Source organism: Pleurodeles waltl, chromosome 9 (genome assembly GCF_031143425.1).
Source record: "Pleurodeles waltl isolate 20211129_DDA chromosome 9, aPleWal1.hap1.20221129, whole genome shotgun sequence".
Classification (NCBI taxonomy): Eukaryota; Metazoa; Chordata; class Amphibia; order Caudata; family Salamandridae; genus Pleurodeles; species Pleurodeles waltl.
In genome coordinates this window covers 684,052,052-684,079,919 of record NC_090448.1, presented here as the reverse complement: position 1 = coordinate 684,079,919, position 27,868 = coordinate 684,052,052, and the positions used below count along the sequence as shown (strand labels likewise).

At 43.5% G+C, this 27,868-nt stretch overlaps 1 protein-coding gene across 23 annotated transcripts in view; it reads left to right on the top strand.

The window, feature by feature from the left end:
• The window catches only part of PPP1R13L (protein phosphatase 1 regulatory subunit 13 like), a 680,831-nt gene that overhangs the window by 318,894 nt on the left and 334,069 nt on the right, over nucleotides 1-27,868 (top strand). For 10 of the 23 annotated variants that reach the window (XM_069207769.1, XM_069207775.1, XM_069207774.1 and 7 more), the window contains one exon: nucleotides 8,334-8,429. The exons of 7 other annotated variants lie outside the window; for them this stretch is intronic. In XM_069207769.1, coding sequence (XP_069063870.1) covers nucleotides 8,338-8,429 — 92 coding nt within the window. In that variant the 5' untranslated portion in view covers nucleotides 8,334-8,337. Of the gene's footprint in view, nucleotides 1-8,333; nucleotides 8,430-11,195; nucleotides 11,369-27,868 lie in introns of those variants that run through there. 6 more of the 23 variants (XM_069207789.1, XM_069207783.1, XM_069207768.1 and 3 more) reach the window with 4 other exon arrangements.

Below are 27,868 nucleotides of genomic sequence, written 5' to 3'. Positions count from 1 at the left end.
AAGACAAGGGGACCTGGTCAATAGTCGCAACAGTGTCGAGAGTGGGCAGGAGCCCAGGAAATGCCAGCTGAGGATGCAAGGAAGCTGCCACCTGTTGGAAGAAGCTTGGAGTTCTGCAAGAAAGAAGAGAGCTAGGGACTTCTCCTTTGGAAAACGGATGTCCCACATCGCGATGAAGCTTGCAGAGGTGTTGCCACACAGAAAGACCGCAAACAAGCCTTGCTAGCTGCAAGGGTCGCGGTAGAGGTTTTTGGGTGCTGCTGTGGCCCAGGAGGGACCCGGATGTCGCCGCTTAGAGGAGGAGACCGAGGGGGCGCACAGCAATGTATGGAGCCCTCACAGAAGCAGGCAGCACCCGCAGAAGTACCTGAACAGGCACTTAGAAGAAAAGTGAGCCGGAGTCCACGCGAAGTCACAAAAGGGAGTCCCACGACACCGGAGGACAACTCAGAAGGTTGTGCACTGCAGGTTAGAGTGTTGGGGACCCAGGCTTGGCTGTGCACGAAGGAAATCCTGGAAGAGTGCACAGGAGCCGGAGCAGCTGCAAATCACGCGGTACCCAGCAATGTAGTCTAGCGTGGGGAGGCAAGGACTTACCTCCACCAAACTTGGACTGAAGTGTCACTGGACTGTGGGAGTCACTTGGACAGAGTTGCTGAGTTCCAGGGACCACGCTCGTCATGCTGAGAGGGGACCCAAAGGACCAGTGATGCAGTCTTTTGGTGCCTGCGGTTGCAGGGGGAAGAGTCCGTCGACCCACTGGAGATTTCTTCAGAGCTCCTGGTGCAGAGAGGAGGCAGGCTACCCCCAGAGCATGTACCACCTGGAAACAGTCGAGAAGGCCGGCAGGATGAAGCGATACAAGGTTGCTAGTAATCGTCTTGCTACTTTGTTGCAGTTTTGCAGGCGTCCTGAGCAGTCAGCGGTCGATCCTTTGGTAGAAGGTGAAGAGGGAGATGCAGAGGAACTCTGAGCTCTTGCATTCGTTATCTGGTGAGATCCCCAAAGCAGAGACCCTAAATAGCCAGAAAAGGAGGTTTGGCTACCTAGGAAGGAGGATTGGCTACCAAGAGAGGTAAGAGCCTATCAGAAGGAGCCTCTGATGTCACCTGCTGGCACTGGCCACTCAGAGCAGTCCAGTGTACCACAGACACCACTGTTTCCAAGATGGCAGAGGTCTGGGACACACTGGAGGAGCTCTGGGCACGTCCCCTGGGAGGTGCAGGTCAGGGGTGGTCATTCCCCTTTCCTTTGTCCAGTTTTGCGCCAGAGCAGGGCTGGGGGATCCCTGAACCGGTGTAGACTGGCTTCTGCAGAGATGGGCACCATCTGTGCCCATCAAAGCATTTCCAGAGGCTGGGGGAGGCTACTCCTCACCAGCCCTCACACCTATTTCCAAAGGGAGAGGGTGTTACACCCTCTCTCAGAGGAAGTCCTTTGTTCTGCCTTCCTGGGCCAGGGCTGCCTGACCCCAGGAGGGCAGAAATCTGTCTGAGGGGTTGGCAGCAGCAGCTGCAGTGGAGACCCCGGAAAGGCAGTTTGGCAGTACCCCGGTTCTGTGCTAGAGACCCGGGGAATCATGGAATTGTCCCCCCAATGCCAGAATGGCATTGGGGTGACAATTCCATGATCTTAGACATGTTACATGGCCATGTTCGGAGTTACCATTGTGACGCTGTACATAGATAGTGACCTATGTACAGTGCACGCGTGTAATGGTATCCCCGCACTCACAAAGTCCGGGGAATTTGCCCTGAACGATGTGGGGGCACCTGGGCTAGTGCCAGGGTGCCCACACACTAAGTAACTTTGCACCCAACCTTCACTAGGTGAAGGTTAGACATATAGGTGACGTATAAGTTAATTAAGTGCAGTGGTAAATGGCTGTGAAATAACGTGGACGTTATTTCACTCAGGCTGCACTGGCAGGCCTGTGTAAGAATTGTCAGAGCTCCCTATGGGTGGCAAAAGAAATGCTGCAGCCCTTAGGGATCTCCTGGAACCCCAATACCCTGGGTACCTCAGTACCATATACTAGGGAATTATATGGGTGTACCAGTATGCCAATGTGAATTGGTAAATTTTGTCACTAGCCTGTTAGTGACACATTTAGAAAGCAGAGAGAGCATAACCACTGAGGTTCTGGTTAGCAGAGCCTCAGTGAGACAGTTAGGCATCACACAGGAAACACATACAGGGCACATACTTATGAGCACTGGGGCCCTGCCTGGCAGTGTCCCAGTGACACATAGACTAAAACAACATATATACAGTGAAATATGGGGGTAACATGCCAGGCAAGATGGTACTTTCCTACACTTAGGTTATGTTAAAAAGACCCCTCACCCACCAGCCAAGTTGAAGCATGCTTAATCATCGGGGTCCCACTTGAGACACCTAGCATGTCACAGGTGTGCTTCGATGCCTGATTACAGCAGAGTGGGTTTTTTTCCATTTTTACCAGACATACTGGTTGGAGATGGCACGAGGGTGAGTGATGGTTCAGTAGATCAAACTTTATTAGCAAGAGATTTCACAAAAATAAAATGCACTGTTAATAACCGAAAGACCCAAAAACTGAACCAATGACTCACAGCTCGTGAGCTGTAAAGCCGCGTCAAGGCACCAACCGCTTTACAGTCCGTTCACATGCCTTTCATACATGAAATGCACAAGACCATTCACGCCGTCAGCCGTTGGCCCAGCACATTACAACACTCGCATCAACAGACCGCGCCATTCAGCGGCCCATCACTTTCATACGCCCATATGCCTGATACAGCAATCCCACCAGCTAATGGGAATCTGTGGACTGGCGTTTGGCTAGCGGTATGTTGTAGTGGCCAACAGCAAGTCACTATTTACACCGACAGCCTAGCGCCACTCCATGCATACCGCCAGCTAAGCGCCACTCCATGCACACCGCCATCACTTTTTTTGTTTTTTAAACCACAACAAAAACACTAACTAATTATAAATAAGTACAAAACTACAAACACAAAAGCTCTAACTAAATACATGACAGTAATGCCAACCGTGAATCTGAACATATGAAAATATAAAACGGGCAGTTTACACTCACGGTAGTTCCCAAGAATTCTTTTGGGTATGGTAACTCCTGAAACAGCTGACCACACACAGCCCAGGCTTTGAAGGACAATCGGGGCAGTACATACAAGTCTCCCTTCAAATACCTCTTTGGGCACAGACTCTACATTTCTTAGTGGGAAGGCCTTTTTTGGGAGTGGGAGGAATGTGATCAGGAAAGTGTTGATCTTTCAATCTAGCCACATCCTCCATCACTGCTTCTCTAGGTACTCTTGCCTCTTCCACCACAATTTAGCTCTATATCACTGACTCCTGAAACTTAACAAATTTCATCCTTGACTCAGGGGAACAATCCTTGAACTCAATAAAAGCATTAAAAGTTGCTAAATGAAACAAATGGATGGCCAATTTTTTTTATACCAAACGTAATACTTACGAACAACCCTGTAGGGTTCCAACCTCTATCAACACCGCCCATGTGCTTATCGTAGTCCAAAATGCAAACAGGTTAGCGCACTTTGACAACCTGACCCCAAACAGTCACAGGGGAAGTGCCCTGCTCATGGATGGTAGTCAGCATGTACACATCCATCATGTCTGCAAATTTCAGAGCTAGCAGCTCATTATTACGCAAGGCACTGCACTATCCCCTCAAGTTTTTTTTTTTTACAGACAAAAACCCTTAGATAGCCTTTGCAGTCAGAACGGATTGTGCCACAAGCAACATTGTCCACTCTGAACAATTCCTTGAACAAATGCACTCCAGTGTAGATGTTATCTATGTACAAATGGTGACTTTTTTTAAAAGTCATCTACCAAGTTCCCACACAATTTTCTCTCTAACTCCAAAACTGGGCGGACAGCCAGGGGGGTCAATACTGAAATCCCTACCAGTGTAGACCTGGAAATTAAACACATATCTTGTACTATTTTCAGACAGCATACATCTTAATTCCATACCGTGCCTTCTTGTGAGGAATGTACTGCTTAAAAACCAAACGCCCCTGAAACAGGACCAAAGACTCATCTACAGATATGTCTTTCCCTAGAACATAGACCTCTGAAAATCGATCTACAAAATGATCAAGGACAGACCTAATCTTAAAAAGAAGGTCACAATCAGGGTGAATTTGTGGCAAGGCTAAAGCATTATCCACAAAATGCAGCATCCGAGGAAGAAGCAAATACCGATTCCGAATCATGGTTGCAATATAGCCATTGCCATCAAGGGACTAGTAGTCCAATAAGCCAGTGACTGCTTCCTTATCAACCTCATCAAAAAAGTCAAACCCAAGAACTTTTCAACTCTTCGATTCACGGGAATCCACTGGTTAGCTCTAGACTGTGGCCTAAGTCTGGCAGTGTTGACCCTCAAATACTACTGCGCATACAAATAAGTCTGTTCAACAATCATTTCCAAAAATTCATCGTCCATAAACAACTGAAAGAAATTGACAGGCAAAACGTTTTTTGTATTCACTCTGCACCGTGGGAGACCAGTAAAGGCAGGCAACTTTGGCTGCTCCATGTTTGGGGCAACCCAGAGTTCAGGTCTTCATATGGCAAACCTTTCAGCCCAGGGTGCTGCACTATTGGCACATCAGTGTCCTCCTCTAAAACAGACCCTTTATCTGCACTGAGAGTGGCATCCTCATCAGAAGATAGCTCTTGGACAGAGAATTTACTGCCAGAATCTCTCACTTCCTCCTCTGCCTCAAATGCGAGTCCGTTTCATAATCATGATCAGAAGACCACTCAAAAATCATACCAACAACCTGCTGAGCTGTCACTCTGAGGCTAGCCATGATCCTTCCTAAGAAGTGTAACTTGATAAATGCGCCAGCACTGTGTAAAATAAGTATTAAAGTGTGGCTTTATCATAGAGTTATGTACTCAAAAACTATACCACTCACTTGCCTGAAAAAGCTAGACTCACCAGCAACTACTCTGCACAGACACAGCAACCGCCAGTGATATCCCACTAAAAAGAAAAGACAATACAAATATCATTGTGTGCAAATCTAAGGAGAATTTACCACACAATAGTGCATTTAGTACACCACCTACAAACATGTCATTCATGCATGGCAACAATACTCTTTTGGAGTAAATTATTTTTTCTTACCTAAAACATGCAACTACGCAAACTGCAGGTCAACTACTGCCAAAACCGCAAGGAGCCACAGCAAAGGAAGCAAAAGCTTTGAACTAGAACAAAAAGGAGAAATAAACTGTGATATTCACAAATGCAAATAATTCGCCAGTTGACTGACAAACCGCCACCAAACATTTAGAAATGGCCATCAGTAATGTGCCCCCTTTGGGGGGGCGACTCTTGCCCAAGGGCTCGCCTCCCACCAACAAAAAACAAAAAATCTTAGAAAAATCCCTGGTGTCTTGGGGCAGATGGGCCTAAAAAAAATAGGGCAGTCTGCCTCCAAGGTGTGTGTGTGTGGGGGGGGGGATGGCATACAACAATATGCCCCCCTAAGGCCCCCCCCACCCCCCAAACAAATAAACACACACAAACAACAATCCCTGGTATCTAGTGGGTTTTCTCAAAGAGGGTTATATGCCAGATTTAGATTTAAGTCTCCCATAATAATCAGAGGGATATCCGTATTGGTGAGCAATAGTTCTGTCAAGTAATTTTCTGCCTTCTTGACCTTTTAGGACTTTCCTTTTGCAGCAGGGATGACATATACATTTTGCAAAATGATTGGGCGCGAACAAGAGCCAAAATTGTAATTGTCAATATTAACGATTAGAAGACTGTGGATGTTTTTTTTCAATACTGTAATTTTATAATCGTTTGATTGTTACATATATAGCTAAATTGCCCTTTATTTATCGTTCTTTCCACAGGTACATTCTTAATAGCCCTGTTTATGGTAGTTCCTTTTTGTTGTCTGTTTTGTTGGATGCAGATAATGTTGTGAAGGTTGAACTCATTGCTTCACAGTCAGAATAGATTTTTCCAGTGCCAGACATATTCCAAGACAGAATAGTCATTTGCCTTTTCGAGGCGTTGTTCATAGTTTGTTGAGAGGATATAGGGAATGAGTGCAGTCACATTCTCGTGGTTTCAGAGAAAGCAGTTGCGATCCACCACCAGTTGTCTTTTTGAGCTTTGCCAGTAGCATTTAGTACACAGTATCTTCCTTGCAGCTTTGACCAAGAAATTGTGAGTGGAGAGATATTGGTGGATTAAGAAAGCTGATCTGAACAAAAGGCAGTTTTTAGCATTGGTGATTTGGGGTAGGATGTTAAATTTGGCGCAGAGGTACGCTTTTGTTTTTTTGGGTAAACATTTGTTGAGCAGCGAGCCATGGTGGGTTGTTTCACCATTCTTTAAAGATCTTATGCTTCTGGAATATTAAGCTAGCTGCTTCTTCAATAGTCCAAGTCACCACCATAGCTTCTTTTTTGTCTAGAACATGATGCAGATGAAATTGCATTGTCGCAATTTTAGTGATATTGTCTCCATTCCAAATGTAGTCTGGATGTCAGATTGTTTTTGGATTTTTGCCAGTATCCATTATAGCAGAATCTATGGTGCTACTTCCAGCCAAACTAGTCATTAGGGCCCTTTTCTTTTTATGTAGATGTTGATTTATCCCCAGGATTATAATTTAATTATTGGCTGTGACAAAGGGTGACCCATTACCACACATCTGGTTGTTATAAGCGGGTTATTGAGTGCTTGGCAAAAGATCTGTTATCTCTGAATGAATTGGCTGTTAATTTTGTAAGGGATTGACAATTAAAGGTTAGTTCCATTAGTTCACTCACCCCTTTTGCTCCAGGAGATGTGATAATGTGTCTTCGTGATTGTGGGCCACGTTTCTTCTGCTGCTTGGGTGGGCTTTTTCTGACAGTGATAGATGGTTCAGTTTTTTTGTGCTGCATCATACATAATTAAAATATCAGAAATAATTTTGTTAAGACTGTATTTTGTGTGCCTTCTTTCTGTTTAATTTTCTTACTCTCTTTTCCATTTGGACAGAGTAGAGAAAGGTTCATTTTTTTCAAGTAACGATGGAAAAGTTGTACTGATTTGCTTCTTTTCGTCAATGCTGTCCAGTGTATTGTTTGAAATCTCAGTAAAATTTATGTTTGAGTTTGGGAATATGATTAGACAGAGCAGCATGAGTTTTGGCCCAGTGAATTATCATGTTACTGCTAGTTTGGGCATTCAAGGGCACAACGGTAGACTTGGGTATTGAGATGTTTGCTGATAGTGAAGCTTCTTTTTTGAAGTAATTTGATTAGAAAAAGTGTTTAAGAGCTTTAACTTCCTGGCATAAGTATCTGACAATCGATCGAATAGTGGTTAATTTCTTTAAAACAAGTACACATAAACAATCCTCAGGTGATGTGGGATTCACTTCTTCGTATTTGTTAATAATTCTTAAATGATTTCATTTAGACATTCATAGTGGAAATCATTTGTGGCATATATTATGTTAAGGTTTCTTATAGAGATATTTGTATCTCAAATTTATTTGATTGAAATTCTTGTGCCTTGACTGTAGCGCCAAGTTTAAGTAAATAGTGGTGTTCAAGTGTCCTGTCCAGTGTTCGTTAGTAGATCTGCTTAGGTAGAAGAAGTATCATGCTTGCCATTGAAGTCAATTGCTGACATTGGTCCAGTTTCACTATCATTTTCAGACTAATGAAAGCCTTGTCTCATTTGATTTGCCTCAGAAAGAATGGGACTAAGAGTTGTTTGTAGTAAGGGTTTATTACATTGTGTATTCTCACTGCGCTTGGAGCGTTGGTGTTGTGAAGTGTCATGTTTAGTCTGAATGAGCGGAATACATTGACTCTGATCCACCCTAGGCGAGATTGATGAGGGAGACACATTTACTCCCACAAATTAGTAATTCCAGTGGGACTCCCAGACGATGGAATAGTGGTTTGGAGCCTGAAACAAGATAGTACACCTTTCATGTGCAGTGCTGATCTTGCTCTAGTGGTGACAGCAGTGGAGAGGCTTGCAGTCATTTTTAGGGTTGAGCCTGCCAGAGCATGTACTAGCATGCATCTCACTTGTGAGGCACTCTTTTTAACATTAAGGGCTTGGAGCCTGCCCATTATTTACCAATTGTTGGCTTGCCTGGCACTCTCCTTTACAGCCTCATAATTAGTCACTGCAGGTCTAGCATCATTTACATTCTTCTCTGTGGAGCGGGAGACCAAGTACTGATTGAGTCAACTTAATCACTGCCCGTCCATTGCTTCCTACATGATTGAGGTACTGTTTCCTTCTTTTTAACTTTTAGTGCCATGAAAACAGAAGGTGTGTGGCAGAAACGTGTCCAGCAGGAGAAACACAATTGCAAGGTGCTATTTTCTATAGTTAACTTTCTTTTATTTTGGTAAGTCTTCTTTTCTCACTTTGCACTCATGTTTTCTTTTGGTTTTGCTCGTAGGCGCTGTTCTTAAAAGATGAGGATTATCTTGTTCTAAATATTGCAAAGCGGCATTATTTCTTATGTGTAATTTCTGAAATTATGCTTTAAAGCATAACTGTGCAGCACACCCCAATCCACCCCACTCTAATCCTGTCCACCCCAGACCAAACCAGTCCACCCAAGACCAATCTAGTCCACCCCAATCTTCTCACCCCATCCAATCCACCACACTTCAATCTGCCCAACCCACCCCACTCCAATCTGTCCCAGTCCAAGACAACCTGCCCGGCTCCAACCCAAAACAATCTGCTTCTGTCCACTCCACTCCAATCCGCAACAGTCTGCCCACTCCAATCCAAACAATCTGCACCCTCCAGTTCGGCCCACTCCAATCCAGGACCAGACTGGGAACCCAAAGCAGCCCTGGCAAGTTTTCAGACCAGGCCACTTAGGGTGCATAGTGAGTGAGCTGACCTCTACAGCAGGGCATGTGGTGCCTTCCCTCCCTCCCACCCCCCCCAACAAAATGGGAAAAAAATGCAAAAACTGTGGATTCTGCAACACATTTTTCATTATATATTCAATTGTAATCATTTTTAAATCATAGTAAATGATGACCTTACAGTTCACCAGCATACAACAATCTTTATTGGGGCTCTTAAATGACATCATCACCTTGTAACAATGCCTCTCATCTCTATAGCCCCTCTCTCACTGGTATTTCATTTGTTTTATAGTATCTCTCTTACCATCACAAGAAGTTGAATCAATTTACATCACACACACACATACAGAAACAATGAATGATACGTGTGTAAAAAAGTGTATGGAAAATGTTACAGAAGACAAAAGGGGCACATGTCGTCCGTACTCGTAGGCATTTTTTCAAGAGTGCTTAAAGGGTTGACTTTACTAATAAAAATGTATTTTTACCCAACCAACTGCTTTTGAGCAAAATTAGGATAAGCATAGACAGGGGAAAAAAACAACTGTCTAACCTGTATGATGTAGTTTGCATGCCTCTCTTTAATGGCAGTTTATAGTTTACTGTGCTAGATTATGATAGTCATTTATGAAATGCACACACCAGAGTTATCTTGGCAGTTTTATTGTTGCCTAACAACTGTTGGACATACAAGGTACTCTGCCGTTCTTTTAAAGCTGCTGCACTGCTACAGAACCGACCCTTCAGTAACAAAAGCACCCCCACACCCATCCAGCCTCCCAGGGAAATGCCCAATATGGCTAGTCAATCCTTGCTCCAATCCAGAACAATCTGTCCCACTCCAATCCGTCTCGTTCTAGTTTTTCCCACTCTAAACCAAAACAATCTGCCCCACTGCAATCTAAAACAGTCTCCCCCATTCCAGTCTAAAACAATTAGCCCCACTACAATCTGCCTCACTCCAATCCAAAACATTCTGCCCCGCTCCAATCCGAAACAATCTACCCTACTCCAGTCTGCCCCACGCAGTCCAGAACATTCTGCCCCACTGCAATCCAAAACAAACTGCCATGCTCCAATCTGCCCCGCTCCAATCCAAATCAATCTGCCCTCACTTATCCACTCCACTCTTCCCCCACGCCAGTCTCTTACTCCAGTCTGTCCCACTCCAATCCAAAACAATCTGCCACACACCAGTCTGTCCCATTCCAATCTGCCCTACTCCAGTCCAGAACAATCTGCTCCACTCATCCGCCCCACTCCATTAAAAAATAATCTGCCCCACTCCAGTCCAAAACAATCTGCAAAACTCCAATCTACCTCACTTCAATCTAAAACAATCTGCCCTACTCCAATCTGCCCCACGCAGTCCAGAACATTCTGCCGCACTCCAATCTGCCCCACGCAGTCCAGAACATTCTGCCGCACTCCAATCCAAAACAAACTCTGTGTGTTGCGGGCTCACCTTTGGTGGCCTTTTATCTGTCACAACCCCCCACCTCCCCACTCTCCCCCTGCCTTGAAATTGGCTTTACCTTCTCCCTCCTCCATGCCCTGCTAGTTTCTGGGCTTCCAGAGGTCCATTTTGGTGTCTTGCATGCCCCTTCGCCAGACTTGTACTGTAACCTCAACCAGGTCAAGGCCACGGCTGTGCAGAGCCAGCTACGTTGGCTGGGTTTACACATTTTACTCAGAGTTTAAGGGTGAGAACCAAACCCTCTGTTCGACTCTTTTATGATGTCAGTAATAGCAATCACGCCGTCCTTCACATGTACTGCAGACTGGTTTCCATCTTTTTCACTTCATGTCTTATTGTGATGCTGTGATAGGCTAAATGGAATTAAGTTCATTCTTCTTTGGACCTGTTTCCCTTCATGTTCAACCAATCATTTCCTGTATACCTGATTTGTTGAGTGACGCATGAGTTCCATCTGTACTTGACCAACCACTCTGCGTTGGCTCGAACTTATAGGGTGTTTCAATGCAGATGGAATGCGGGAATGTCGTGATGCAGTTTGGACTCTGGTATCACATGCAGTGTTTGCTTCCTGAGAGCGCCTTTTCTCCTGGAACTAGCGCCTATAAATGCCTGTGATAGGTGTTGGCTGATGGCAAGGCTCCCGTTCTTCACTCCTGTAGATGAGAAATATCCAACCCACGAACCTGTCATTATTCACGAGTGTTGAGCGCTCCACCCAGTACGTCTGACTCATCAGAGAGCACGTCTTAATCTGCATAGAATTTTTTGAGGATTGGTTGTGAGTGAAAGAAACAGGAGCAGTTCGAATTACCCTTGTAAATACTTTTTGGAGCTCTGAATTCGCATCTGTGGAAGTGAGAAGTGAGATACCCTAGTTACTATGGTGCAAACCTTCACGGGAACACGCAGGCCGAAGCTGTCTCGTTATGGGAGCATAAAGTCACTGGTGATGACAAACTACATACGGACTAGAGTCTGGTAAGTGAAAGGGAGTGTTCTGCTGAGTGGTTAAGAAGAGGGTCCATATTCAAGGTGAACGACGGCAGCTTTTGTAGCAAGACATCCGTGTCCCGATTTAAAGACGAGGGGTTTGTGATCAGTGGGCGAACATGCCTCTGGAAAGGGCTGCTGAACAGACTATCCTGTTTAGGTTTTATGCTCGCATTTCTGGTTCATTATCAGTTCAAAAGTGTAGATCTGCTTTGTTGTCTACCATCTCGGCTGAATGTGACCAAACACTAGAGCGAAGAACCAGAACAAATGCGGCTCAGGGAGATCCAATCGTGCGGTTTAAGATTGCACTGCAACATTTGTGTCAACAGCAGCATAACTGGAAGTGCAGCGGAATTCGTAGATTTTATCTGTGATTTATCCTTTTAATTCATGGATGGCAGCTGACCCCGCACTGGAAAACTAGTGCATGCAGATGGTCAGTGCTGGTTATCTCATGGTAGCACTGTTGAAGTCCTATGCATGTGGTATGTAATAGGAAGAGCAAGACATAGCAGCGGCCTCAAAAATATGCACTGCAGCGCATGGGCTCCCAGTGCTGAAATACACACATGGTAGTGGAAGTTATAAATGTGCTCTTGTTGAATATTTCTATTGGTTTGGTGTCCAGATAACGCTATGGGAATGACTGAGAGGTTTACCCTCCGGGTTCATTGGGCAGGAATTCAGCTACATCAACAGTAACTTATTATTAGTCTCTAACAGTGCAAAATGGTTTTGATGTCGTGAGATAATGCAGTGAACCTCAAAGAGGGTGTCTTCTTTTATCTTTTCTGTGGCCATGCGCAATCCAGATATTTAATGTACACTGTTTTACAAAGTCGTACCATAAAGGTGTGTCAAAACTTCACAGGCAACACTTGTAATACGAAACGAGGAAAAATAAACATGTGCATGTATAGAAAAGTTGTAAAATGGATAGTACTATTTTTTAAAATGCACATATATTGAGTAAAAAGTTCTAAAATGAATCGTGACTGCTCAAATGTTTTTAATTCGGTGAATCTTCCACTCCTTCCCAATTGCTTACCTCCCGTACATCACACATTTCCCCCAGTATCTGTACTGCACTCCTACAGTCTCCCATTCATAAAACCATGGTGGGAGCACATCCCTATTCTAGATGTAATATGCTAGTATTTTTGCCTGGTGACACTTGTTTATGGCACTCTAACAGCCTCACAGTCTGAAGGTGCTCCTCTCAGAATTACCATTGTGCCATGGATGCCCTCAGACTTTTTACCAAGCTTCCTCGACAATCATTTTATAACAAGTGGGTATATTAAAGTGGCCACTATTGTGCCATGGATCCCCACAGGATGTCAAGAACGGGCACCATAGGGCCCTGACTAGCATTATGCCTGACACAGGTAGTCATACCATGGATGCCCATAGCATGCTAAGACTTAACATGATTAAGCTTGAGGGGCAGTACCATCACCATTGCTGCCCAGAGTGTGCCAAGAACCTCTGCCATTCTTCCCAGGATCAGCATGAATGGCCAGAATATGGAGGAACTACCACCATACCAAGGTCAGTAAATAACTAGGAGTTACCATTTTGTCACGGATGCCCACAAGTTGCCATCATCATGACAGGTCAAGCATTTTACATGGGTTGATTATCATGCCCTGGATGCTCACAAACCTACCACTATTATGCATGGTTGAGTTTTTACCATGGGAGGGCAGATGTGCTCACACATGCGCAAAAGCACAAAAAGTTTTTTTTATTTTTTATACTTAACATTCCATTAGCATAATGATTTACACTGGTGTTCTTATTCAGGATGCATGCATTCTCCCCAACCCCGGGTGACGGAGGTGTTCTCGGATGGGGTGAGGCAGTAATGCCAGGTGGTAGGGGGTGGGTCAAAAGTGCCAGTGGTGGGTGTAATTCCATTCTGGTGCAGGGATTCCCTTTTCGGTCTTTGTCTTCCCAAGCTAAAAACGATTGCATCTGTGCTGTTTATCATTACAATGCAGGGGTGACACTAGCATCAGGCAAGTCAGCTTTGTGAAAGACCTGCAACTAACATAGAAAGGAGATGTGTAGCAAACATTGGGATAAAGAACAAATGTTGGAACAGCAACATGATTAAGGTATACTAGCTCTGTGTTGCTAGTTGCTATAGAGAGTCTGTTTTGTAGTGACCAGTTCTCCTACCACCCAAGGGTGTGCATTATTAATGAACTTTATAGTGCTTGACTGGCAAGCATGTTGGTTCACTGAAACCCTAGTACTCTACATGGGAGCCAGGTGCAAATTTTGGTGCCACATCTGGCACGTCAAATGAGCTATATCCAAGTGAATCCCTGACTGGTGGGCTCAATTGCCAGTTGAATGCATGATATATAGGCTCGATGTCCAGTTGAAAAAACTAGAATGACCACAATCTACCATTCCCATAAACAGTTAATTTATACATTTCGTTTAGTACCAATTAACTAGAGTCAGTCAACCAAGCTGCAAAGCAGGGAGAAATCCATAAAAAAGTAGGTTACTGGCTCATCAGTGCCTCTTGCCTAGACTGTGTTAAATGATATTGCCTTCTCTAAGAAAGATATGTTCGCTTCCTATCAAAACTGAAGTTGAAAAGGAATTATTCTCTTTTCCAGTCTTAATTGAGGGACAACCTTTGCTAGATGTATAATCTGTATTCAGACAGGCATTTTGTTTTTATTGACGACGATTGTTACAAAATAAACATTACAATACAATGCACATAACGCAAGTAGATACGAAGGAATAAGCACAGTACTAGTTCATAAGATTAGTTGAAACAGCAGCAGAAAGATAAAGTGACAGGTGTGCGATACTTTCCTGGATTATTCTTAGTACATTTTGAATAATCATCACTTTTCCTTCCGCCATAACATGATCAAGTTGACCCTCTTTGTATCCTCTAATAAGAAAGGGGAGAAAGTACAAATTTAAAATATCTACTCTGTGCCAGTGCAGAGCCAGCTGAGCATTCGAAATGCATGATGTAGCGTATATAGAGAGTAGGATAGCTTATTTGATTTATTTATTAAAGAATAGGAAGGTAATAGTAGTATGTCAAATTTCTTCTTTGGGCGCGCACTGTGCATATTTTATGGCGAGCCTGGAAACGGTGACAATCACGTACTGATTGGTTTTATTTATTGCGATCTATTTTTCTGAATGCCCTGTTTGCTTGCCATGTGCATTCGTTCTTACATATGGGAACCAACATTTTTTTTCTTAAATCATAAATTGGCCAGAATAAGAAAAGTGTGTAAAAGATTCATAAATCACTTTGACATCCGCAAAAGCAGACACGTTTAATCTGCCTTCCCAGCAGCTGATTTAGCTGCGATTGGAAGTGTGCTAAATCTGATTGTTAAACCGTGTGGTTCTTATCCACTTACTTTACTATTTATGCAAGCAAATATATGTACAGTATACAATATTTCTGCTTGTACATACACTCGTCTACAACTTTTGCTCATTAATGCAAAAAAAGTAAATTCTTGCCATGTAATAACCTGTATGCTAAATGTAGCTTTAATTTAGCATTTAGAATGCTAAATGTAGCTTTAAAAGCTGCTAATCCTGATGTATATTTTTTTCATTAAAAAAAACAAAGGTTACATGGATATTAGGCTCACATTTCAAACGTACTCACACAAACATTCATACACCCACTCAAACACCTGCACATACACTTAACCACCCTCTTTCATGCATATACAACCACTCACACACTCCTAAATCACTGACACACCCAGTTACAGCCCTATATAGACACTCACACATCCATTAACACCACACATTCACTCACACACTTAGTCACACACCTATACAGCTACCTAAAGTCTCACTCACACACCGGTAAAGCTGCTTCAGTGCCCACTCACACACTAATACACAACTCGCACATCCATACAAATTCTCACACAGCCATAAAACCGCTCGCACATCCACACACACAGCAAATCAACCACTCAAACAGCCAATGACAAATCTAAAAAAAAAAAAAAAAAAATCCCGTTCACACACCTATACACCCACTGACACAGCCAGTGACAAACCTACAAAGCCATTAATAAACCAACTTACACATGCATACAGCTACTCACATACCCAGTCACACACCCATATAACTACTCATTCATTCACAGTCACACAACCACTCGGATCATATAGGTTAGAATACTAGTTATTAGTAGTATAGAAAAAAACAGTAATTTAAATTATGCACTTTCTTATATATCTTTGAGTCTCCAAAACTTTTACAGAACACTCACTGGATGATGTCATCAGTAATGTTATCAGTGATGTCACTGACCATGTCATGAATTATGTAATATGTGAGGTCATAAGCACTGCTTTGAGGGAGTATAAGTTATAGTTAGTTGTGGTAACTCTAACTGGTGAATTTCTATGGTTTGTACATTTGAAATGTGAGACTAACTAGAACATCCCTGTAACCTTTGTTTTTTCAGTCGATTTCTAAGGTGTTTTTAATTCTATTTCCTAACTATAACACCCCTGAAACGTTTATTTTAGTGAATTATGATTTTTAAATTTAATTTTCCTAATTATAACGTCCCTGTAACCTTTGTTTTTTTAGTGAATTTGAAAGGTTTTTCTAAAAAAGTTTTTCTTAGTATAAAGTGTCTATACCTTGTAATTTATTCTTTTTTTTCTTTCTACGTTTTATGTTCATCTAAAGAACTTTGAAAAATTCTAAATTTAATCTAAGTGCAGTGTCAATGATTTCATTTTGAATTTTATTGTATTTTATTTAAGTTGCCAATTTTTAAAAAATAAATCTATATTTCATACATTTAAAACATTTTAAATCACAAATATTTTCAAAAGAAAGTATGTAATAATTTTGTAAGATGATGAAAACAAATTTTTTTAAAAAACTTTTTTTTGGAACTGTGGGTCATCCCCGAATCTGAAAAGTAAGACGGGACTACAAGTACTGTATGGTTTCTAATTCCAATCACGTTATTAGATGAAACCGCAAATTCGTATTTGCAGATTCGTCAACGTTAAAATTATTTTAACTGTACATGACCCTCTAATTTTCTTAATGACTTCACTGTGAATATATGTATAAGTATGCTTATGGCACCAAAAATATACGTGATGTGTATATGTGTGTGTTTATACATATATATATATGTATGTTTTTTTTTTTTTTTTTTTTTTTTTTTTGATGATACTTTATTTTTGTGATTCGCAAATCTACGGACTAGAGCCACACATTTGCATGATGAGACACCTAAATCTTCCCTCCTGGTTGTCCACATTATTTCAGATTTGAAATAAACCACACCCAAATTCAGTTACTTTACTTTCATCTCAGAAGAGAGGGAAATCTCCACCTCTCATTTTGTCCCTTTTCTGAAGAGGAAATACATCTATTAACGGCAGCTGAAATGACGTCCAGGGAGTCTGAGGCTCCTGTGGTTGTAGAGGAAGAACAACAGGATTTGCCACCTCCTAAAAAATAAAGTGAGGTTGGGAGGTATTTTACAATCCCATCAGGGAATAAAGTGACAGCTCAGTTTGTGCAGTGCAACATCTGTGGGAAACAGCTGTCCCAAGGCACCAGCAAGCAATATTCCCACGGAACCCAGTTCCATGTGGAAGTGTTTGAAAACGATCCATGAGAGAAGATAAAACAGGTTGGTTCATTAGAAGAATGCAGGTGTTGTACCATCTGCTTCATCTGCACCTTTGCCTGCACCCTCTGCCTCAGACACTGTTACAGATTTAGCTGTCTGCAATAATTTGGGACATATGGCAACCCACTGTTTAAAGTGCCATATGCCAATGGATTTGAACACTACTTCAGTGGGATACCTGAATGCAATTAGCACCCATCAGTGTAAAAAATGTTTTCTTTGCATCGAAGTTCCTTGTGCATGTTTTTCAGTTTTGAAGCCTGGTGCTTTTTGTTACTTACATTTTACTGTTTTGTACCTTGTTTTTTCAGGTACTTAAAAAAAACTAAAACTAAAATATGAAACTAGTTCAGAAAATATAGAAAAACAGTTCTTTTTACAACCACTCAGTCTACCCAAAGAAAGAGCTAACTATGTTTTTGATTTTCAGTGTGTGCCTGGGTGTGTGAGGTCTTGCATTGGTGTGTACCTGGATGTGTGAGTGTCTGCATTAGTGTTTGGCTGGGTGTGTCAGTGTCTTTCTCTGTGTCTGCCTGGGTGTGTAAATAGCTGTGTTAGGGTCTGGCTGGGCGTGTCAGTGGCTGTATCAGTGTGTGCCTGAGTATGTTAATGCCTGTATCGGAGTGTACCTGGGTTTGTCAGTGGCTGTATTTGTGTTAGGCTGATTGTGTCAGTGTCTTCATCAGTGTGTGCATAGATGTGCCAGTGGCTGCATTAGCGTTTGGCTGGGTGTGTCATTGACTGTATTATGTCTCAGTGGCTGTATCAGTGTGTACCTGGGGGTGTCAGTGTTGCATCGGTGTGTGCCTGGGTGTGTTGGTGCCTGCTCGGTGTGTGCCTGGGTGTGTTGGTGCCTGCTCGGTGTGTGCTTTGGTGTATTGGTGCCTGCATCGGAGTGTCCATGGGTGTGTCAGTGGCTGCATTAGGGTCTGGCTGGGTGTGTCAGTGTACACCTTTGTGTCAGTGCCTGCATCAATTTGTGCATGGATGTGTCAGTGACTGCATCGGTGTGTTCCTGGGTGTGTTAGTGTCTGCATCTCTGTTTGGCTGGGTGTGTCAGTATCTGCATTAGTGTATGCCTGGAGGTGTTATTGCCTGCATTAGTGTCGGGCTGGATGTTAGTGACTGCATCAGTGTGTACATGGGTGTGTCCATGCCTGCATCGGTGTATGCCTGGGTATTTCAGTGCCTGCATTACTATCTGGCTGTATGTCAGTGTCTGCATTAGTGTATGCATGGGTTTGTCAGTGGCTGAATTAGTGTTTAGCTGGGTGTGTTACTATGTGCCTCTGTGTGTGCCTGGGTATGTACGTAGCTGTATTACTGTTTGGCTGGGTGTGGTATTGGATATATCAGTGTGTGCCTGGGTGTGTCAGTGTCTGCATGAGTGCGTGCCTGAGTGAGTCAGTGGCTGCATTAATGTTTGGCTGGGTGTATCAGTAGCTGTATCAGTGTGTGCCTGTGTGTGTCAATGTCTTCATCGGTGTGTGCCTGGGTGTGTCAGTGTCTGCATTAGTGTCTGGCTGGATTTGTCAGTGTCTGCATCGGTGTGTGCATGGGTGTGTCAGTGCATGTATTAGTGTATGCATGGGTGTGTCAGTGCATGTATTAGTGTATGCCTGGATGTGTCCGTGCCTGCATTAGTGTCTGGCTGAATGTGTCAATGTCTGCATCAGTGTATGCATGGGTGTGTCAGTGGCCGAATTACTGTTTAGATGGGTATGTTAATGTGTGTCTCTGTGTGTGCCTGGGTATGTACACACTGTATTAATGATTGGCTGGGTGTGTCAGTGGCTGTTTCAGTGTGTGCCTGGGTCTGTCAATACCTGTATCTGAGTGTGCCTAGGTGTGTCAGTTGCTACATGAATGCCTGGCTAAGTTGTCAGTCTGCATCTGTGTGCGACAGTGTCTGCACTGGTGTGTCAGTGCGTACATCAGTGTGTGCCTGTGTGTCAGTGGCTGTGTCTGACTGGCTTTGTGTGTGTCTTGATGTGGGTGTGTAAGTAGCTGTGTTAGTGTTTGGCTGGGTGTGTCAGTGGACGTATCACCGTGTGCCTGGGTGTGTCATTATCTGTATCAGTGTGTGCCTAGGTGTATCAGTGGCTGAATTAGTGTTTGGCTAGGTGTGTCAGTGTCTGCATTGGTGTATACCTGGGTGTGTCAGTGTCTCCATTAGTGTCTGGCTGGATGTGTCAGTGTCTGCATCAGTGTGCATGGGTATGTCAGTGGCACCATTAGTGTTTAGCTGGGTGTGTTAGTGTGTCTTGGTGTGTGCCTGGGTGTGTAAGCAGCTTTTAGTGTTTGGCTGGGTGTGTCAGTGGCTGGATCAGTGTGTGCTTGGGTATGTCAGTGGTTGTATTTGTGTTTGGCTGAGTGTCAGTGTCTGCATCAGTGTCTTATTATATCATATCATACAGTACTTGTAGAGCACGGCTTATCACCCATGAGGATAACCAGGCACTGTGCTACACAATTCAGTCGAAAAGCCACGTCTGAAGTTTCTTTCTGAAGGCTGTCAGTGAGGGTGATGTTCGGAGGTGGAGGGGGAAGGCGTTCCAGGACTTGCTGACGAAGTGGGAAAAGGAGCATCCTCTGGAGCAGTGGATGCGCAGTCTGAGGTCGAGGTGGGCGGAGTGGAGATTTCTGAGTGGTTGGCGAGAGTTCAAGTGGTAGTTCATGTAAGCAGGTCCCTGGTTGTGGCGGGGGTGCTTTGTAGGCATGAGTCAGTAGCTTGAACTGGCATCTCTGCTGGATGGGGAGCCAGTAGAGGGTCTGAGGTGCTGAGTGATGTGGGTCCTTTTGGGTGGGGTGAGGATCAGTCTGGCATCTGCATTCTGTATTGTCTGGCATCTTTTCATGAGTTCTCTGGGGGTGCCTGCATATTGTGCGTAGCTGTAGTCTAGACAGCTGGTGAAGAGGGCCTGGGTCACTGTTTTCATTTTTTTTTTTTTTTGTGCTGATGGGGAGCCATTTGAAGATTTTGCGGAAAGTGTGGAAGCAGGCCAAGGACACGTCGCTGACCTGTTTCATGTAGAGTTTGCTGTCCAGATGAAGCTAAGGTTCCGGGCGTGGTCTTTTTGGTGTGGGGGTGGGTCCGAGTTCCGACTGCTACCAGGTGTCATTACAGGGGTGGTGTGGCTGCTGAACATCAGCACTTCAGTTTTGTCCGTGTTGAGCTTCAGGCAGTTCTCCATCTAGGCGGAGACGTTTTTCATTCAGTTCTGGAAGTTGGATTTCGTGGTGGTGAGCTCAGCTGAGAGCGAGAGGACGAGCTGGGTGTTGTTGGCATAGGAAATGATGTTGATATCGTGGGCTCTGGTGATGTCTGCTAGCAGGATCTTGTAGCTAGGTGGTAGGACTGAGGGAGATCGCTGGGGTCTGCGGAGGGTTTCTTGAGGAGTGGTCTGATCTCGGAGTGTTTCCAGGTGTCTGAGAAGGGTGGCTGTGGCGATGGAGGCACTGAGGGAAGGTGGTGAGCTGGTGGCTGATCTTGTTGCGTCCGAAGTTAAAGAGCCTGTGGGGACATGGGTCGGAGGGTGCATAGATATGTCAGTGACTGCATTAGTGTTTGGCTGGGTGTGTCAGTATCTGCATTGGTGTGTGCCTGGGTGTGTCAGTGTCTGCATCAGTGTGTGCCTGGGTGGGACGCTGTTTGTATCAGTGTGTGCCTGCATGTGTCAGTGCCTCAATCTTGTGTGCCTGGATGTCAGTGTCTGCATCGGTGTTTGCTTGGGATATCAGTTGCTGTATCAGTGTGGGCCTTGCTGTGTCAGTGCCTGCATCAGTGTCAGTGGCTGCATTAGCATCTGGCTGGGTGTGCCAGTGGCTGCATCAGTGTGTGTCAGTGGCTGTATTAGTGTTTGGCTGCTGTGTCGGTGTGTCCGTGACTGCATTATTCAGGGGTGTGGTATTTAATAAAATATCTACTTGTCTATGGGACAGGTTGCTTCTTAAATCTACTTGTTGTGTAAGAAAGTCTACTTGTCCCTTTGCTGTGTAGTGTGGTGACAAATTATGGCAGCAATCTCATTATGTAAGAGCTCTGATAACAGCCTCTCTGGTTATGCCAGGGTTAATACTATAGCAGGGGTTGGATACTAGCAATTTCCGTATTTTGCCACCTTTCTGTAGATCAATATATAGGGGCTGGAGGAAGCAATAAGCAATAGTTCCATGCCTTTGAGTCTGCAAACCTACTAACTTGCATGTTTTAAGAATTTTCCCATATAGGGAAAGGTTTGGAAATTTACTCCTGACAAGGGCAGAAGCAGACGTTCTTCCATAATAGGGAACAAAGAAGTTGGACGGAAAGTGAACTTGTAAATGCTCAATAGATTCTCGCATGAACCAATCTACACGTGCATATTTGCTCGTGCTAAAATGCAGCTCCCAAATATTTTCTAGGAGTGCAATTTCTGGTGTACTTAAAATTCTTGTGAATTCATGAAAGCCTCTAATGCAACTACATATACTATGGGTGCACTTTTGTGATTTTCTTTAAGAATTGGGCCCCCAATTAGGTCTGGCCTTAACCAAGGCATTTTGTTTTTATTAAAATTATATTTCTCTCTCTAGCTATCTATTGGCTGGCTTTACTGTGAGTGACCGGATGCTGCTCTTCTGCAAGGCGCATACTGGCAAAGTAGTTTTGGTCAGTGCCAGGAACTGCTGTGACAATGAGTGTTTTCGGAGACCAGAAAACGTTTTTTTGCTTTTTGCCAGTGTTTGTTGCAATGGTGACGCCCTGGCAGCTCGCACAACAATAAAGTGTTACAAATGCATGTCAAAACAAGACACGCAGTGACAAAACCAAAAGTCTGACTACCAATGTTGGATCAGTTGACTTTGCCAGTGCTTGTTTATTTTCATGGTTCCCATAATCTCGCTGAAAATGATTACACTGATTTTTCATTATGAATATTTTAGAAATACTAGCATGCATCAGCACATTTTAATAATGATGCTTTAAAGCAATAGTGCCTAAAATTTCACAGTAATATAGAAAAATGTTATTTTTCCTAATTACATTCTTTTCTTAATATTTTATTTTGAAAGCAAAGAATCCTCAATCTTGCTTACAAGCTTTTGCAAACATTTGCATCTAATCAGAGAGCATTCCGGGAGTATTATACCCACCTCATGTTGTTAAACTTTTCAAACGTGCATACGCTTTTCTTTTTTTGTTTTTTTACTGGAGCCTATGTTATTAGTGAGGTGTGACATTATAGCCTTTATTTATAGTGCTCACCCTAATATTAAAGGCTTTGCATTAATGAACCATAAATACAATTTTCGAACAGTATTAACATAGGACAAAAATATTACCTCAACTGCAGTTACCTTCCCTGTAAACTGTCAGCCAAAGGGTTTGTGCTGCAGGGGGTTGGGCCTACTTGTCCCAAGGACAAGTTAAACATGAAAACGTGTTGTTCTTGACCCCAAAAAATATGTCCTGGGAATCGGGCTATAGGAATTCTACACCCCTGATTGGTGTTTGGCTGGGTGTGTCAGTTTCTGCATGGGTGTGTCAGTGTCTTTAGCGGTGTGCCTGGGTAGGGTATGTAACATTCTGTACTGGTGTCTACCTAGTTGTGTTATAGGTTGTTTGAGTGTGTCAGTGTATGCACCACTGTGTACATGGCTGCGTTGTTGAATCCAAGTTCATAATACATGTTTTTCTGGAGCCTGTTGCTTTTTATTAGTCACACTGTACTATTTTGTACCTTGATTTTTTCCACTACCAAAAAATTTAAACCTGGGTCAAAATTGTGGAAAAAAAATGGTTTTCTACTCAAAGAGCTCACCTTGTGTTTGGATTTTTTTAGTGTGTGCCTGGGTGTGTGAGTGAAGTGACTGCATCTGAGTGTGTCAGTGGCTGTATTGTTCTCTTCTTGAGTGTGTCAGTGACTGCATCAGTGTGTGCATGAATGTGTCAGTGGCTGCATTAGTCTCTGTCTGGGTGTGTTAGTGTGTGTGTGTCAGTGTCTGCCTCAGTTTTTAAGTAGCTGTATTAATGTTTGGCTGGGTTTGTCATTGCATGTATCAGTGTGTGCCTGGGTATGTCAGTGACTGCATTGGTGTGTACGTGGGTGTATCACTGGCTGCATTAGTGTCTGGCTTGGTGTGTCAGTGTCTGCATCAGTGTGTGCATTGGTGTGTCACTGGCTGCATTAGTGTTTGGCTAGGTGTGTCAGTGTCTGCATCGGTGTGGGTGTATCACTGGCTGTATCGGTGTGTGCCTGGGGGGTATCAGTGCCTGCATCAGTGTGTGCCTGGATGTGTCAGAGGCTGCATTAGTGTTTTGCTGGGTTTGTCACCAGCTATGTAGGTGTGTCCCTGGGTATGTCAGTGCCTGCATTGGCGTATGCCTGGGTGTGTCAGTGTCTGTGTTTAATGTCTGGCTAGATCTGGCAATGTCTGCATCACTGTGTGCATAGGTGTGTCAGTGGCTGCATTAGTGTTTAGCTGAGTGTGTTAGTGCGTGTCTTGTTTGTGCCTTGGTGTGTAACTAGTTGTATTAGTGTTTGCCGGGTGTGTCGGTGGCAGTATCAGTGTGTGCCTGGGTGTGTCAGTGCCTGCATCAGAGTGTGGCTATATTTGTGTTTGGCTGGGTGTGTCAGTGACTGCATGGATGTGTCATTCACTGCATCAGTGTGTGCCTGGTTGTCTCTGGCTGTATCATTGTGTGCCTGGGTGTGTCAGCGCCTGCATCGGTGTGTGTCTGGGTGTGTCAGTTTCTGCATTAGTGTCTGGTGGGGTGTGTTAGTCTGCATCAATGGGTGCAGGGGTGTGCCATTAACTGCATCGGGTTGTGCCAGGGTGAGTCAGTGGCTGTATCAATGTGTGCCATGGTGGGTCAGTCCCTGCATTAGTATGTGCCTCGGTGTGTCATAACTGCATTAGTGTTTGGCTGGGTGTGCCGGTGTCTGCATCAATGTGTGTCCGTGACTGCATTAGTATTTGGCTGGGTGTGTCAGTGGCTGCATTGGTGTGTGCTTGGGTTTGTCATGGTCTTTGGTGTTGAGTGCATGGGTATGTCAGTTTCTATATTGGTGTCTGCCTAGTTGTGTGATAGTTTGTATGATTGTGTGACTGAGTGTGTCAGTGTCTGCGTCAATGTGTGCTGGGGTGTGTCAGTGGATGCATCAGTGTGTTGCAGGAGGGATGATTAGCTGCCTCAGTGTGTGCATGGGTGTGTCAGTGGCTGCAATAATGTCTGGCTGGCTGTGTCTTGGTGTCTGCCTGAGTATGTAAGTAGCTGTATTAGTGTTTGGCTGGGTGTGTCATTGGCTGTATCAGTGTGTGACTGGGTGTGTCAGTGTGTACATCAGTGTCAGTGCCTGCATCGGTGTGTGCCTGTATGTGTCAGTGGCTGCATTAGTGTTTGGCTGGGTTTGTCACTAGCTATGTAGATGTGTCCCTGGGTATGTCAGTGCCTGCATTGGCGTATGCCTGGGTCTGTCTGTGTTTAATGTCTGGCTAGATCTGGCAATGTCTGCATCACTGTGTGAATAGGTGTGTCAGTGGCTGCATTAGTGTTTAGCTGAGTGTGTTAGTGCGTGTCTCGTTTGTGCCTTGGTGTGTAACTAGTTGTATTAGTGTTTGGCTGGGTGTGTCGGTGGCAGTATCAGTGTATGCCTCGGTGTGTCAGTGCCTGCATCAGTGTGGCTGTTTTTGTGTTTGGCTCGGTGTGTCAGTGTCTGCATGGATGTGTCATTCACTGCATCGGTAGGTGCCTGGTTTTGTCTGGCTGTATCAGTGTGTGCCTGGGTGTGTCACTGGCTGCATTAGTGTCTGACTGGATGTGTTAGTGTCTGCATCAGGTGTGTGTGTGTGTTGGTGCATGCATCAGTGTGTGCCTGGATGTGTTGGTGACTACATTAGTGTTTGGCTGGGTGTGTCAGTGTCTGCCAGGGTGTGTGCATGGCTGTGTCAGTGACTGCATTAGTGTTTGGCTGGGTGGGTCAGTGTCTGCATCTGTTTGTGTCTGCGTGTGTCTGTGTCTTTAGTGGTGAGTGCATGGGTATGCCAGTTTCTGTATCTGTGTCTGCCTAGTTGTGTGAGTGTGTGACTGAGTGTGTCGGTGTATGCATCAGTGTGTACCGGGGTGTGGTATTAGATCTAATCTCATGATAGATGTTTTTCTGTTTTAAAGCCTGTTGCTTTTTATTAGTGACATTGTTGAACTGTTTTGTACTTTTGTTCAGGTACTTAAAAAAAAAAAAAAAAAAAAAAAAACTACAACAAAAAAATATAAAACTAGTTGTAAAAATATGGGAAAACTGTTCTTTTTAGAAATACTCCTACTTAAAAAAGAGCTAACTTTGTGTTTTGAATTTTTTCAGTGTGTGTTGGTGTGAGTGCCTGCTTTGGCGTGTACCTGGGTGTGTCAGTGGCTGCATTAGTGTTGGCTGGGTGTGTCAGTGTCTGCATCAGTAAGTGCATGGGTGTGCCAGTTGCTGTATAGGCGTGTGCCTGGGTGTGTCAGTGTCTGCATCGGTGTATTCCTGGGTGTGTCAGTGCCTACATTAATGCCTGGCTGGGTGTGTCACTGTCTACATCTGTGTATGCATTGGTGTATCAGTGACTGCATTAGTGTTTAGCTGGGTCTGTCAGTGGCTGTATCAGTGTGTTGCCTGTGTCTGTCAGTACCTGCATAGGAGTGTGCCTGAGTGAGTCAGTGTCTGTATCTGTGTTGGGCTGGGTGTGTAGTTGACTCCATTGATGTGTGCCTAGGTGTGTCCGTGCCTGCACTGGTGTGTGGCTGGGTGTGTCAGTGTCTGCATAGGAGCATGCTGGCATTTGTCAGTGTATGCATCACTGTGTGCCTTGGTGTGTCAGTGGATGCATCAGTGTGTCCATAGATGGATCACTAGATGTATCAGGGTGTGCCTGGGTTTGTCAGTGTCTGTAATGGTGTGCACATGGGTGTGTCAGTGTCTGCATCGGTGTGTGCCTGACCGAGTCACTAGCTGAAGTAGTGCTTGGTTGGTTGTGTCAGTGACTGTTTCAGTGTGTGGCTGGGTGTGCCAGTGGCTGTATGTGATTGTAGATGGATGTGTGAGTGGCTGTATTGGTGTGTGTCTGGGTGTCTCAGTGACTGTCTCACTGTCTCCCTGCATATGTACCTTGAAAATGTAACTTTTTTTCAACAACACAGAAAGAACTAATTAGTAGACTAGATTAGTCCAATAGATGGTGGAATTATGTTTTATAAAATTACACAATACACTTATAATTTCTGCATGGCATAAGTTCATATTATAAACAAGACAGTACACATTTCTTATGCTGTAATGCTATCTTACATTACATTTAAGCATTTCATCTTCCGTTTTTTTTTGTTGTTGCTATTTTTAGGATCTACATTTGGACATCATAAACTGTGTACTGTATAAAGAATCGTCCTTGAGCAATGGGGGAAAAACAATCGTATTGATTGTAGGAAAAAAACAGAACTGCACAGTATGTCACTGTAAATAAGCAACCATATGCATTGCACTCACTAAAATTAGTAGATTGTTTTACCTATACTTACTCAAATAATCTCTAGAAACATAAGCTAAAAATAACTCCTTTACTATTAAGAGTGCTACAGTACTACTGACAGATATAAAGGACATTAGGATATGGAGAGCCTTCTCCCCTGGTAGGCTGTATGATGTCATAAGTACTGATAATACTACAACTACACTATTTCACTTTTCCTATTGTAATCTCTTTGGAACTTGGTAGCTTATAATGCAATATTTGTTTGATTCTGAGGTTGCTGTCATTGCATTGTGTCCATCCAGTTTGTTTTTAAATACAGATTATTATGTCTAGATGTAACACTAACTCCTTCATGAAAGATGATAGCCTTGGTAGTGTTTGTTTTCCCAGAAATAATTTTTTGTCCTGCTTTAAAGTTTGTACTGTCTGTTTCCAATTTACTGCCATCTGCTCTGCATCATTGTAGCATTAATCGTACACCAGCATATCGAAAGCCTTATAAAGACATCACCCCTGGAAGGCCGTATGATGTCATAAATGCTTATAATATACATCCATTACAACTATACAGTTTCACTTTTCCAGTTGTAACCATCCTTTGAATTTAGGTTCAAGAAACAAATTATTAGAATTTGGTGGCTTATAAGGCAATCTTTGCGTGAATTTGAGATTGCTGTCATTATATTCTGTCTATCCAGTTTCAATTTTTAAATAGATAGCATAGTGTCCAGATGTAACACTAACTCCTCCATGAAATATAATAGCCATAGTATTATGTTTTTCCAGACAGGAATTTATATTTTGTCCTGCTTTAAAGTTTGTAATCTCTGTTTCCAGTTTAGTGCCATCTGCTCTGCATCGTTGTCGCATTAGAATAAATGTTTTGCCACTTCTTCGTGTATATATATATATATATAAGTTGAAATAAGATTTTGATTTACAGTTTGTGCAGGTATTATTTAGTGTTGCTTTTTTAAACAATCTCTCAAAGTGCACAGTTTTGTAATGCAATAGTGTTAAGTAGTGTACTTGATGTCAATGAGCAGTCCAAATAACTCATAAATAGGTACTTCCTCTTCTTCTAAAACACCACACATCACCATCAGAAATTCCTGTGCATCTTCTTGAGTGTTTTGTGTAAACTTTACAGTGCATACATCGACAAGGTCCTTACTGTGTGATGCACAATGTGTTTAGTTCTGTTACTGCACAGACATTGCAACAAAACAAACAGTGCAGAACATGTCTTCTGTTTTTTCTGTTCAGTTGCATGAACAACATGAGGTAATGCGCAAAGAGCACAATTAGA